Source organism: Poecilia mexicana, unplaced genomic scaffold (genome assembly GCF_051168715.1).
Source record: "Poecilia mexicana isolate PSO_F unplaced genomic scaffold, ASM5116871v1 scaffold_1, whole genome shotgun sequence".
NCBI classification, from domain to species: Eukaryota; Metazoa; Chordata; class Actinopteri; order Cyprinodontiformes; family Poeciliidae; genus Poecilia; species Poecilia mexicana.
Genome location: NW_028263370.1, coordinates 25,327,386 through 25,340,900, shown reverse-complemented (window position 1 = coordinate 25,340,900; position 13,515 = coordinate 25,327,386). Strand labels below are relative to the sequence as shown.

The window sequence follows — 13,515 nt, the reverse complement described above, 5'->3', positions numbered from 1 at the left end:
ATTCGTTTAATATAAAAATCAACAACAAGTCCACTTTTATTGGTTCTATTTAATCTTGCAATGAGTTTACTTGTGTGGCCCCTGCAGATCAGATTAAGCTGTATGCGGCCCCTAAACCAAAATGAGTTTGACACCCCTGCTTTAGATGCTTCTAAAAACACAAGTGTTTTGTATCTTATATTTATTATGATTTCTTTCTGTGAATAAAGTCATAAATCATCAGAGCTTTTGTTTAAAACCAAACTGATCATCAGTTGTTGTTCTTGGCTGGTCTGTCATCATCAACCCTGGATTTCTTCCCAGTTTGTTCTTTTACTGATGGCACTAAAGGTACTGATGGCATGAAATCAGTCAGATGTCATGTTTTAGAAAACCTCAAAGCACAATCAAAGTAACGCCTGAGCTCTTTGATTAGACGGTGTTTCGGTTGTAGAATCCCACTTATGTATCAGTGCAATGGGGAAATAGCGCCCCCTCTCTGTGTGGCTGGTTATATGCTGCTGGCCCTGTACTCAGTCTGTGAAAGCTGCAACAGAGGTGAGTTGCATTTTTCAGCAGAGTGTAGAGAAGTGTTAGCAACACATAAAAAAAATCATTTTTATTAACTTAGTTGTATGGAGTGTAATGAATTCTTAATGGATGTGCTCCTGGCAGCAGTTTGTGTACTTTTAGTTTGTTAATATAAAGTTAAACGCTCTGTTGCAGTGTGCTGAGTGAAGCAGAACCCGGTTACACATGCAACACTCTGTCCAGCCTGGTACTGACACTTCATTGACCCTTTTTGGGCAAAGTACCTGCTGTCAGAATTAAGACGGTCAATAATCTTCTGAAACATAACGTATAACGAATTTTTATGCTCCATGTGTCCACAGTCAGCATTGCCACACAACAAAGTTTCCCTATGTCTACTGATATTGCTCAGACTTTTATCTAACAATAACTTTTATTTCTTATATTCTTGTCAGACACGTTAGCCCAAATGTAAGTTATTCTCATAACTGAGCAACTCTGGAACATATTCAGTTTAATTCTCCAAATCTCCACCTTAGTTATGCTTTCATGTGTGTCAGCAGTGCATACAGTGAGGATTAGTGATGGTAGATGAGGCGTCATGAAGCGTTTCGACCCAAAGCAAAACTGTATTGATACTGTCACTGAATACTGACACCTGCTGGATATTAAAAATTCCAAAGGCAAAGTAGTGATTTGATGACCTAGATCAGTGTTTCTGAACCGTTTGGGCCAGCGCCCCCCAGCCCTTATCCAGGTCCCCCCCCACCCCCCACCAAAGAATCTGCAGGCTACTTTGCACTGACTATTATTTATCATTAATATTACTGTCACTATTGTAAATGTTTTGATTTTTATGCTTGTTTCTGTATTTATCATCAAAAATAATTTCCCAGAGAACAAAAAGCCATGAGAATAGAAATTATTTTCACAGACGTCTAAGAAAAATGCAATAAATGTTCAACTTAAAATCTGTAGGCCAACAGCAGCCAGTCAGAGTGGAAAAATATTCTTGTTCTTTTCCATTTTCTAGTTGTTAAATATTCCAGAAAATGATAAAAGATGAACAACATGCCAGTTTAAACTTTGAACTATTTGCAAACCGACTGAGCTCTGCAGCATTAAAACATGGATAGAACTGTAACTACATTAATCATAGATCTTCTTCTCTTCTGGTGGCGCAGCTCTGTGCTGCCTTCAGGAGAATGGGACATCAGAGTATCAGCCATAAAACTTCACCCACATGGCATTTAGTGTGCAAACCAGAGCTTTCAGTGGAAATCTAAAGTTCCTTTTAATGCCATAGAAATATGAGACAGAAACATGGATTATATCTTCATATAGACCTGTCTATTGATTATAGATTAATAGTTTTACTGGACAGAAATGACAAAGAACAAATCTGGTTCTTCATCAAATCCTAATGAGTCAAACTGAAAGTGTCATGGAGTCATCAGCCTCATGACATTAACACTGACATGAAAAATAATAGTGAAGAAATAAATGTATCAAATCTAAGTAAAAACATGAATAAGTGATAAATTCTTTACTGTTATGGTCTGTAAGATATATTTATTCTCAGTACTAGATGTGGTCTCAACAAACCCATGGCACTTCAACTATATTATTTAACCTTTTATCTGGAAATAGTGTCTGTTTATTCTTGCCATACAGTCTCTGTATTAATTATTGCTCTAAAGGCCTTGCCATACCAGTTTATTCCTCTGTATTTACTTTAGTTTCTTAGTTTATTCTTGCATTTTGTTCTTCATTCATTCCCATTTAGTTTCCTTTCATTATTATTATCCTCTCCTGGTTTATTGCTATGTCCACTTTAGTTTCTTTCCTGTTAGATTTATTTTATCATTTATTGACCATCATTAATCTTCACTCATCACCTGCTGCGCCTCCTAATCGTCATGTTTCACATCATGTGTTGATTTTTCACTGTTCAGCGTCGGATTCCCTGTTTTTATGCCATAATTCATATCTAGGTCGTCGCTCCGTTTCATGTCCCACTTCTCCCGTTTCAGAGTTTTGCGCGATGTGCGCGTCGTTTTTTTTTTTTAAAGGTGCATGGCGGCTGGGAAACGTATCGATGGGGAAAAGGCAGACTGACATAAACCTTTTAAAACAACGGAAACAATTTCGGTATTCTGATTATTGAAATTTAAAAGTCCTGTGGTTCCGTTGTTCTATCTCCCCGTTTCATACCGGACCACTTACAGCTCCGATGTTAACGCTATAAAATGAACGCTCTCTATCGTGGTGTCACCATGGAGGGATTTCTTTATTTAAATGGTTCATTTTTCAGAGGGTATCATGATTTTAGTAATTACATGTTTATAAGAGCGATTTTCTGTTGTCCTTCCATGGAAGCGGGCAGCTTTCAATCAGAAATAAAACACTTTTTAATATAAGTTGCTGCTTTGACATGATCACAGAACTGACAAAACATATGTACAAAAATACCAGACAAAGTGAATCACAGCAACGTCATCAGCCGGTGAGACGCTGAACTGATGCAGTGAAGCTACTAGTAGCAGGGGAGGAGCTACAAGCTACAAACACTGAAGAGAAGAAGAAGAAGAAGAAGAAGAAGAAGAGCTGCCATTGATACCGTTGCAGCCAAGCATGATTTAATGCTACACAATACAATTTTACCAAGTTGCTCAAAGTCTAAACTGGTATTGTTGTGCAGTAACCTTCGACCAAACGCCCCCCAGAGGAATCCCAGCGCCCCCCTTTTGTAAAAATGTCCGCCAGCGCCCCCTGCCATCCTCTGAACGCCCCCCGGGGGGCGGTACCGCCCACGTTGAGAACCGCTAGACTAGTCCATACAATAAGATTTAAGTCTTTATATTTTATTATATATTATATTGTGTCATATCTTCAGTTAAATTTAAAATATATTTGATATTCTTAGATATAGTCAATAAATAATGTGAACATGTACCATAAAGTGAAAATTTAAGTGAATGTGTTTGGGATGAGGATGCTTGTGTAGTGGATTGATTTTTTTTTTTTTTTTTTTAAATGTTCAATCAAAAAAAAAAAGTTTTTCCAACATTTCGAAATTTAGTCTGTTATGCTTATCTGGGACTTCATTCTCATGATGCCTCAGCTTTGAGGAGGTGGATTTATTTAAATAAGACAGTTTAGTCAAACATATGTGACACTTGACCTGCAGAACATGATATGAAAGTAAACTAAGAGTCAGTTTCAGCTGAATTTGGATTCAGATAGATCAAGTAGAAACTGACAAGAACCGGATGAAAACAAAATGAAAACAAATTTATTTTCCAATATAAGATCAAAATGTTCCCACACTGAGGAAACCTTTCCTTTGAGGCTGCGCCATAGGTGACGCTGTTCCGTAAAAGATCAATAATTCGTTTGGCAAATGCTTTTGACAGATTCGCTTCCTCATAAACACAGTTTGGCGCTTTAATGTCATTTCGAAACAGTTCCTGTATCGGTCACGTGACTTGCTGAAACCAATACGAGCACCGACACGTTTTGGTCTATGGGCTTGACGCATGCGCCGACGCATCGGTGTTGCCAGACCCACCACTAGTGAGGATGTATGTCATGCCTCACTGATATGGCTGGCAGCTTCTCTTTAGATTAACCAGTAGCTAAAACCCAACGTCTTTCCTCTTCCTGCGTTTCAAACCTCAGATTTGGATCCTGGCATCGTCAGTCTGTTTCACCTTCACCGTCACCATCGGCACGTTTCCCGCAATCACTGCCGACACGCGATCCACGCTGGCCGAGGGAGGAACCTGGGGTCAGTCCTCCATGTTGGCTGCATGACCTCTACATGACCTTCTGGCGTCAGTCCTCCATGTTGGCTGCATGAGGTCTGCCTGCTGCCTCTGATGACGCTCCGTGTTTTCTCCGTGTTTCCGGTGCAGAGCGCTACTTCGTCCCCGTCAGCTGCTTCCTGCTATTCAACCTGAGCGACTGGACTGGGCGGAGCCTGACCGCCGTCTGCATGTGGGTGAGTTTCTGATTGGCCGACGGTCTCCGGTCGGCGAGCGGCCGCCTGTCGGATCTGACGAGGCGTTTGTGTAGCCAGGTAAAGACAGCCCGGTGCTGCCGGCGGCCATCTTGGCTCGCGTTGTCTTCGTACCTCTCTTCATGCTGTGCAACGTTCAGCCCCGCCTCCATCTGCCCGTCTTCTTCCATCACGACGGCTTCTTCATCGCCTTCATGATCCTCTTCGCCTTCAGCAACGGCTACCTGGCCAGCCTCTGCATGTGCTACGGACCGAAGTAAGAAAGCAGCAAAACACAAGCTAGCCGACGCAGGCGCTCCGTCTCCATGACAACAGACTGTATTTAATTCTGGGTAAATTCTGTCGTTCTGCAGGAACGTTCTTCCTCACGAAGCAGAAACCGCTGGAGCCATCATGGCGTTCTTCCTGGCTCTGGGATTGGCTGCCGGAGCTGCTGTCTCCTTCCTGTTCAGAGCACTGGTCTGACTGGGACCCTGTACTGGTCTGACTGGGACCCCTTCATTTTAACATCTAAAGAGCAGCACATATTTAAATTACTTAAGTTTAGTAAATGTTTTAAATGGAAATAAAATGTAGAAAATCAGATTAAAAACTAAAAATAAATAAAATCCATGAACCTGACAGGACGTTTGGACAAGAGGGGCTGAAAGAATCAGGAGTTGAGACGGTTCTAGTTTATAAAGAATTTAATTTCATGTCAGGTTTTATAAAATCGGTACTTTAACGGGAACCCAGATCGGTTCTTTATCTCGCCAACCAGACTAGAAATCGGAGCATGAATTCCTCGTCCAACGACTCAACAGCTGAAATGGGAAGTCTGAGCCAAGGTCGACCCAAGGTCGATCAGGCCGAGTGTCAAAAAGCCGGTTCATGTTCTGACTATATAAACATATAAAACCAGAAAATGATAGCCAGTAAAAACAATGAAACTGTATCAAATACAGGGAATCATGTTTCCATCTGAAAAACCGAAGGGAATGTTTTGACAGTCAGAAGTAGACGGACTCCATAAATAAGATGGAGGTCAGCGATCAAGATCGATCCGATCAGCATTCAGTCCTGAAGGTTCGGCTCAAATGTTGGGAAAACATCAGAAATAAGACATTGAACCGAAACTGAAAGCACAAAACTGGTTTCATTCATCCACATATGAACACATGAATCTGAACCTTGGAGCAGAAATCATTTAGAGATCAGAAGAAACAGAGTTTGATCCTGGTGGATTTGATCCAGCTGGTGGATCAAACTGGTTTGATGGTGGATATTTTCCAGCTCGACCCAATCTGAAATATTTCTTCCTTAAAATGTTTGTTTTAAACTCGGTGAGTTTTTTCTCCTCTAGATTTTCATCTCTTCTCTCTGACTTGTCGGGTTTCTGAGACCTTCAGAGTAAAATACTGATCTTTGATGCTTTTATTGTGAAGGCTGTAGCAGGAAGACTGTCTGGGAGACGTTTCAGGATAAAAATAGCTGTGCCATGCTGCTGCTCTGTGTTCTGATATTCTGCGGCTTTCGCTTCGTCATGTCTGAAGAGAAACTGATTTCAGTCGACTTTGAGATTTTTGGGAATGTGCAGGGTGAGTCACATGACCTGTGATGTCATATATGACGAGTTTGTGCAGCTTTGTGACTTTGTGCTGTCCATCCAGGTGTTTGCTTCAGGATGGTGAGTTTCTCCATCATGACGACGTTTCACCTTTTTAATTCAAATCTGAAAACATCAGAAATACATAAGAACAAAATACAATCAATGAAATTGATCAGATGATCTGGAGTTGCTACAAACGCCCAAGAACAGGATGAGTTCCTGAGACGGACTTCGACCCAGTCTTACCTAAAGGTTAAAGGTCAAATAAAAAGCTGCAGTCCAACCTCAGGTCACATTCATGGTTTTTACAATCTGACTCAGTGATTACAGCCAAAACCAGAACCTGGGCTTGGTTCTGTTCTGGTGTCACCATGGTTCTGTTCACTCCAGCAGGAGCAGAAACTCAATGCTTTAGGAAATGTTCTGACCGGGTTCTGACCCGGTGAGCTCTGAGCATCGGGACTCTGCGTTGCCATGGCTTCCAGAGTCTTACTGACTGTTTGACGTCGGGCAGAAGACGCAAAAGCCAAAAAAAAAACGGGTTGGGTCAGAACCTCCGCTCCTCTGCACATCATGGAGAGTTTCAACCAAAACTTCAACCAGAAGTTTACATACAACGGTGTTCCTCACCGCCTGAAGTTAAATCAGACCAAACTCCCCAGTCAGAATCAAATTATTTCTATTTGCTCAACGAGAGAAAATAATTTTATTTTAACGTCTTCAAGATCAGAAGTTTGAATCACATCAGAACCTGGTGGACGCCGTCCTTCAGGCCACACACCGTTAAAGAGCTGTTCAGTCAGATGGATTATCCCTCGGTCGGGCGGCAGCCTCAGAAGCCTAAGTAGGGACACCCAGAGAGCGTCGAGCCGGTCCTGGGGGTTCCTCTGGGTCCAGAGCCCACCAGGAGGCGCTGTGGAGTGAATTACTCTTGGAATATAAAACAGGCTGAAGCTGAAACTAATTCAGATGGTGAGCGACTTTATGCTCACTTCCTGTAGAACATCCCTCAAACACTTTTATTCATGAAGGACAAATTTACCAGCAGGTTCAGAACTTTACAACACAGATTCAGTTCATATGCAAATCTTTATCATAAATAAGAACACATTACTAATAGGTTGAATTAAATTTATACAGAGAAAAGAATAACTGGAGGAATCCAAGTTCAGAATCAGTCACAAATATGAAGATTGTGTAGAACCCTAAAAGATTCCCAAGGTATGGAAGACAGGTGATCTCTGACATCACTTCCTGCATCTCAGACCATGACATCACTTTTCTAAAGCCTTTCTTTAGCATACACACATCTCTACATGATGGCTCTTCTGTCTTCTCTCTCCTTCATTCGGCCCAGACACTGAGGTAAAAAACATCTCAGTGCTGCAGGTGATGGTCAGAGATCATTTATTGATTTATTAATCAAGCTGATCAATAGCGATCAATGTTCCTGCAGGTGACTCAGACCCAGTCAGCTATTGGCTGACAGACCGACTGTGTTCTGGTTCCCAGTACACCGAGGATCAGGGCCGCGCTCTGGGACTGGGCGGCTGGGTGAAGAACACCCGACAGGGGACGGTGATCGGCCAGATCCAGGGACCGGCTCAGCAGGTCAACAGCATGTAAGTCCAGACCGACTAATCAGAGAACGCCTACCTTCACACCAAAGCCAATCAGGTGACTGCAGGGAAATGCTAACTTCAGCTCACAATTATTCATACCTCTGTCCAGGAGTCGTTAACCAAATATTTTTATAGAGTTTAAAACTCAGCAAAGAGTTTAGAAACTCCTCCTTGGGCTGCCACCTTATAGTAGCGGAGGGTTTGAGTGTCCCAATGATCCTAGGAGCTATGCTGTCTGGGACTTTATGCCCCTGGTAGGGTCACCCAAGGCAGACAGGTCCTAGGTGTGGAACCAGACAAAGCGCAACCCAAAGACCCCTTATGATGAGAACAACATTGGACTTGGTGTCTTGGTGTTCCCTCGCCCGGACGCGGGTCACTGAGGCCCCCCTCTGGAGCCAGGCCTGGAGGTGGGGCACGATGGCAAGCACCTGGTGGCCAGGCTTTTACCCACGGAGTACGGCCGGGCTCAGCCCAAAGAGGAAACATGGGTCCCCCCTCCCATGGGCCCACCATCCGTGAGAGGGGCCAAAAGGGGTCGGATGCAGTGTGTTACGGGCGGCAGATGAGGCGGCAACCCTCGAACCCGTTGGTGGACACCTTCGGTGAGGGATGCTGTCAAGCTGAAGAAGGAACCTATCGGGCCTTTTTGGCCTGTGGGACTCCAGAAGCAGCTGATGGGTACCAGCGGGCGAAGCGGCAAGCGGCTCGGGTAGTCGCTGAGGCAAAAACTCGGCCGTGGGAGGAGTTTGGAGAGGTCATGGAGAAAGACTTCCGTATGGCTTCAAGGCGATTCTGGTCTACCATCTAGCGTCTCAGGAGGGGGAAGCAGTGCAGCACCAACATTGTTTACGGTGGGGATGGTGTGCTGCTCAACTCAGGACATTGTGGGCCGGTGGACAGAAGACTTTGAAAATCTCAATCACACCAACATGCCTTCTGTTGGGAAGCTGAGCCTGGGGACTCTGGGTCGGGCTCTCCAACCTCTGGGGACGAGGTCGCCAAGGTGGTTAAGAAGCTCCTCGGTGGCAGGGCCCTGGAGGTGGATGAGATCTGCCTGGAGTTTCTTAAGGCTCTGGATGGTGAAGGGTTGTGTTGGCTGATGCGACTCTGCAATATCACATGGACATCTGGGGCAGTTCCTCTGGATTGGCAGACTGGGGTGGTGGTCCCCCTGTTCAGAAAGGAGGACCGGAGGGTGTGCTCCAATTACAGGGGGGTCACACTCTTAAGCATCCCTGGTAAGGTCTATTCAGGGGTCCTGGAGAGGAGGGTCCGTCGGATAGTCGAACCTCGAATTCAGGAAGATCAGTGTGGTTTTCATTCTGGTCGTGTAACACAAGGTCTACACTCAGCAGAGTCCTGGAGGGTTCTGGGAGTTCGCCCAACTGGTCTACATGTGTTTTGTGGACTTGGAGAAGGCGTTCAACCGTGTCCTTTGGGGGGTTCTCCGGGAGTATGGGGTACCGGGCCCTTTGATACAGGCTGTCAGGTCCCTGTGTGGCCGGTGTCAGTCTGGTCCGCATTGCCGGCAGTAAGTCGGGCTCGTTTCCGGTGAGAGTAGGACTCCACCAAGGCTGCCCTTTGTCACAGATTCTGTTCATTATTTTCATGGACAGAATCTCTAGACCAGCCAAGGTGTTGAGGGAATCCGTTTCGTGGCCTTAGGATCGTATCTCTGCTTTTTGCGGATGATGTGGTCCTGTTGGCTTCATCAGAACGTGATCTGCAGCTCTCATTGGAGCGGTTCGCGGCTGAGTGTGAAGCGGCCGGGATGAGGCTCAGTGCCTCCAAATCCGAGGCCATGGTCTTGAGCCAGAAAAGGGTAGAGAGCCTTCTCTGGGTCGGAGGGGGGAACCTGCCCCAAGTGGAGGAGTTTAAGTATCTGGGGATCTTGTTCACGAATGAGGGAAGAAGGGAGCAGGAGATCGACAGGCAAATTGGTGCAGCGTCTGCAGTGAAGCGGGCGCTGTACCGGTCCGTCGTGGTGAAGAGAGAGCTGAGTCAAAAGGCGAAGCTCTCGATTTACCGGTTGATCTACGTTCCCACCCTCATCTATGGTCATGAGCTTTGGGTCATGACCGAAAGAACGAGATCACGGATACAAGCGGCCGAAATGGGTTTCCTCTGCAGGGTGGCTGGGCTCTCCTTTAGAGAGAGAAGCTCGGTCATCCAGGAGGGACTCAGAGTAGAGCCACTGCTCCTCTATGTCGAGAGGAGCCAGTTGAGGCTCGGCCATCTGGTCAGGATGCCTCCTGGATGCCTCCCTGGTGAGGAGTTCATGTCCCACCGGGAGGAGGAAGACCCAGGACACACTGAGGGACGATGTCTCTCTGCTGGCCTGGGAACGCCTTGGGGTTCCTGGAGGACGACCCGACCCAGGATAAGAGGAAGAAACCTGACCACTTGGTGCAGACAGTTTCAACTTTATGGACAGAAAACATCACAAAAGTCACTAAAATCAAGTAGTAGAAAAATGGAGTATAACCTCTGGTCTGCACACTGAACTCAATGCATTTTGTCATTTTAAAAATTGACAGGTAAATTTCAATTACGATGGGATATTTCAGTCAAAATGACAATGAAAAAGTCTAGCGCAACTTCTGCCCCTGTTAGACTTTAAATTAGTTGAATTCAGCCAAGAATTTATCAACCATGTTTAACATCAAAAGTCCTTTAACTTTCAAGCCTCTGGGTCCAGATGGGTCAGAACAGTACGTGTCATTTGGAGCCAGAGTTTGATGAAGCGCCTCCCCCCTGAGATGTTCAGGAACAGACAGGTTCTAACCTCTGAATATCTGCATCCTGCAGACGGATGAAGCAGCCAGACAGTTATAGGGCGCTGCTTTGCTGAAGGACCATCTAATTACAATCACCCTGCAAACTGTCTTGGAAAATGTGACGAGAATCATCCATGTGGACCAACACCATTCATCCTGTAAAGTGCATAAAATGTGTAATATCATGTATGCAGACTCTGGGACAGATGACAGAGCTGCCATGTTATCTTTCGTCATGACAGAGTGACAAAGCTACTGATTTTCTTCATTAAATTTGATAGTTTAATCTCAAAATGTAATTCAGGAAGAACCCAAAGCCTCACTGGATGCTACTGACCACAAGCCAAGAATTAAAGAGGAAAACAATTATTTATATCAGGAGCTAAAGCAATTAATACAAATTGCTTATGCAAACAAATCTGCATAAAGAAAAAAGTTTAAAAATGAGAGTGCATCAGATCCATAATTCAGAGTCCACAGTTCCTACCAACAGGTAAACTTCAGAGTAAATCCTGAACCCCACATGAATATGAAATCAAAAAAATCTGATCTCGGTTTTCAAAGCTTTTTATGATGGCCTCTGGTGGCTGGCAGCGCTGAGCTAACAGATTTATAGCTGCAAGCAAAGAGGAGAGTTTGGAAAGTGACTATAAAATTGGTTAAATCAATAAGAGGTTTTACTAACAACTAGTGACCATAAACTCACCACTGACTGTAGAAATGTTTGCCAGTCCAAACGCCTTTCAGTCTGATAGAGAAAGTGAGGAAACAGGAAGTGACACGGCTTGTTGTCACAATATGCGCTACAGGCAGGCAACAACAAAGCTAATGTTGACTTTTGAGAGACTTCGCTACAAATTGAAGAATAAATTAAAAATATATTGTAACCAAATAATCTCCATAGTAAAAAATGGAGGAGAATTGGCCCTGGTTAGCAGGGGCCCCCTGCTGTGGCCCTGGGCGTCCATTAACGGCCCTCAGGGGCAAGAGGGTCAACGTGTGAATGAATGGAGTGAAACTCTGGAGCGCATCAAGTAAAGACCGTTTCCCATTTTTAAATAGACAGATTTTCAGAATTTAACTTCAGATTAAAGTTTTTCTGTCTGATATTTCAGCCAAACCTTCAGACGTTTTTCCAGAGCGTTAGTTTCTGAAGCAGTGCAGAGAATCACCTTCTCTTCCTCTTTGTGTTTTGCAGGAAACTTTGGTTGAAGAACGTCGGCAGCCCGAGTTCTCGGATTGACCGAGCCGTTTTCTCCAATGAGAGAGACATTTCTAAACTGGAGGTCCAGGGCTTCTCCACTCGCTACTGAGCGTGCTCAGACTAATTAACAGCTTCATTAGTAGTTACTAAAACTCCGCAGAGGATGCAAACAAATCTCAAACTAAATGTATTTCAGCTTAATTTGCAAACTGTTGGCAGATAAAACATTTAACCTCAGATCTGTGAAACCTGTTGGACTGATCAGAATTCATGGATAATTACGGCTGCATGTTGTCAGTGGAAATGCTGACTGGTTTCTGTGATGTGCTGCTGCTGTTGTCAGGTTGGTCAGCTGCTCTCATAAGCCTCCACAGCATCAGAACAGCAGGAAGATCCTTGATGCTAGAGATCATCTACGTTTTAATTTCCTGACCCTGATCGGGTCTGGCTCAGCTTTGACCAGATTAACATGTTCTGGACATTTGACTTCAAGGAAAAGGTTTGATGTGTTTGATGTTGAAGACCATCGGTGCTGAGCTCCAGAGTCCTCGGTGCAAAACAATCAAATCTTCACGTCTGCAGTTCAATCAAGCTTCTCAACCTGCTGTTATCTGCTGAGCAGAACCTAGAACGACCAGAATCAGCCGTTAGCTAGAGCCTGACAGACGGCTCTTGTGCTGTAGTTTGTTCTCTCCTGGAAAGCTTTTAATAAATTTCTTAATTCTTCTAATACAGACTTGTGTTACTTATTTTTTCAACATTATTTTACCGTCTGGAAGTATGAGAACCGGCTCAAGAACTGAAGCCTGCGGTTCTCCAAAGCTGCCCAAAGTTTGAGACGAGTCTTTGCCCAGATTGCTCTTCCCATCCGTCCCTTCTCTCGTCAATAAGCCTTAAACTCATGACAGCCTGGCTGCTGCTATTGAAAACAGGGAGGCTCACATTTGGAAAGCAAGACGCCACCCATCATCCTCGGCTTCGACTCTTCTCTCTGCGGGCACAAATTTGGCCTTCCATTTGGAAAATTAGTTTAAATTGGATAAACTGGTTCAGGCAGTTGTTAAATTTTTCTGGTTTTCTAGAGTCTAGAAACTCTAGGACGCCGACACAAAACAGGAAGTCAGAACCTCATGTCCACCGGCTGCCATTAGCTTTTAAAGTGACCTCTGTGACCTCTAACTGAGACTGGTGAGTCCGATAAGCAGATCGGTCAGAAAAGCTTATTTTAAAAGAAACAGCTGAAGACATTTTGTTCACAAATGTCTTCAGCCGTTTCTAAACGACTCCAGACTCAAATAAAGGTCAAAAACAAAGAATCAGATTCTACAGTCGAGATCCAAAAGTCTGACCCAAAGCACCGCGTTCAGGGTCTGCCTCATGGACCCCTGGACCAGCTGAGGCTCCAAACGGACCCCTGGACCAGCTGAGGCTCCAAACGGACCCCTGGACCAGCTGAGGCTCCAAACGGACCCCTGGACCAGCTGAGGCTCCAAACGGACCCCTGGACCAGCTGAGGCTCCAAACGGACGATGTTTCTTCCTGTTCCTGACCTGAACAGAAAGGTCAAGAACAGAATTTAAAATGAATTTGAATTCATTTTAAATTGAATTCTATAATCAAGCAGTAACCAGTAACTATGTAACAAAATAGGTCATCAGGTCCAGAAACAAACTGGAAACCAGTAGCAAGCTAGCTGATGCAGAAATATGAATCTTCAGGAGGCTCCTGTTCAGCTGAACATCTGGAATCTGATCTGGTTCAGTCATCTTGATAGATCTAGATCATCTAGA

At 44.5% G+C, this 13,515-nt stretch overlaps 2 protein-coding genes across 3 annotated transcripts in view; both read left to right on the top strand.

Moving 5' to 3' along the window:
* The window catches only part of LOC106911754 (equilibrative nucleoside transporter 1-like), a 29,168-nt gene extending 24,016 nt beyond the window's left edge, over nt 1–5,152 (top strand). Inside the window, exons 10-13 of one of the 2 annotated variants that reach the window (XR_015763779.1) lie at nt 4,192–4,300; nt 4,428–4,513; nt 4,592–4,787; nt 4,885–5,152. Coding sequence is in view for 1 of the 2 variants with exons in the window: in XM_088007108.1 (XP_087863234.1) it covers nt 4,192–4,300; nt 4,428–4,513; nt 4,588–4,787; nt 4,885–4,996 (507 nt within the window). In the remaining variant the exon portion in view is untranslated. Of the gene's footprint in view, nt 1–4,191; nt 4,301–4,427; nt 4,514–4,587; nt 4,788–4,884 lie in introns of both variants that reach the window. The other variant, XM_088007108.1, reaches the window with a different exon arrangement.
* Nucleotides 5,153–5,280: 128 nt separating this feature from the next.
* LOC106910035 (acylphosphatase-2-like) lies at nt 5,281–12,455 on the top strand. The gene is made up of 4 exons (XM_014976583.2): nt 5,281–6,108; nt 6,181–6,197; nt 7,632–7,741; nt 11,720–12,455. Exons 1-4 carry the CDS (start codon nt 6,009–6,011, stop codon nt 11,832–11,834), a joined length of 342 nt encoding a protein of 113 aa, XP_014832069.2. The 5' UTR covers nt 5,281–6,008; the 3' UTR covers nt 11,835–12,455.
* The last annotated feature ends 1,060 nt before the right edge of the window (nt 12,456–13,515 follow it).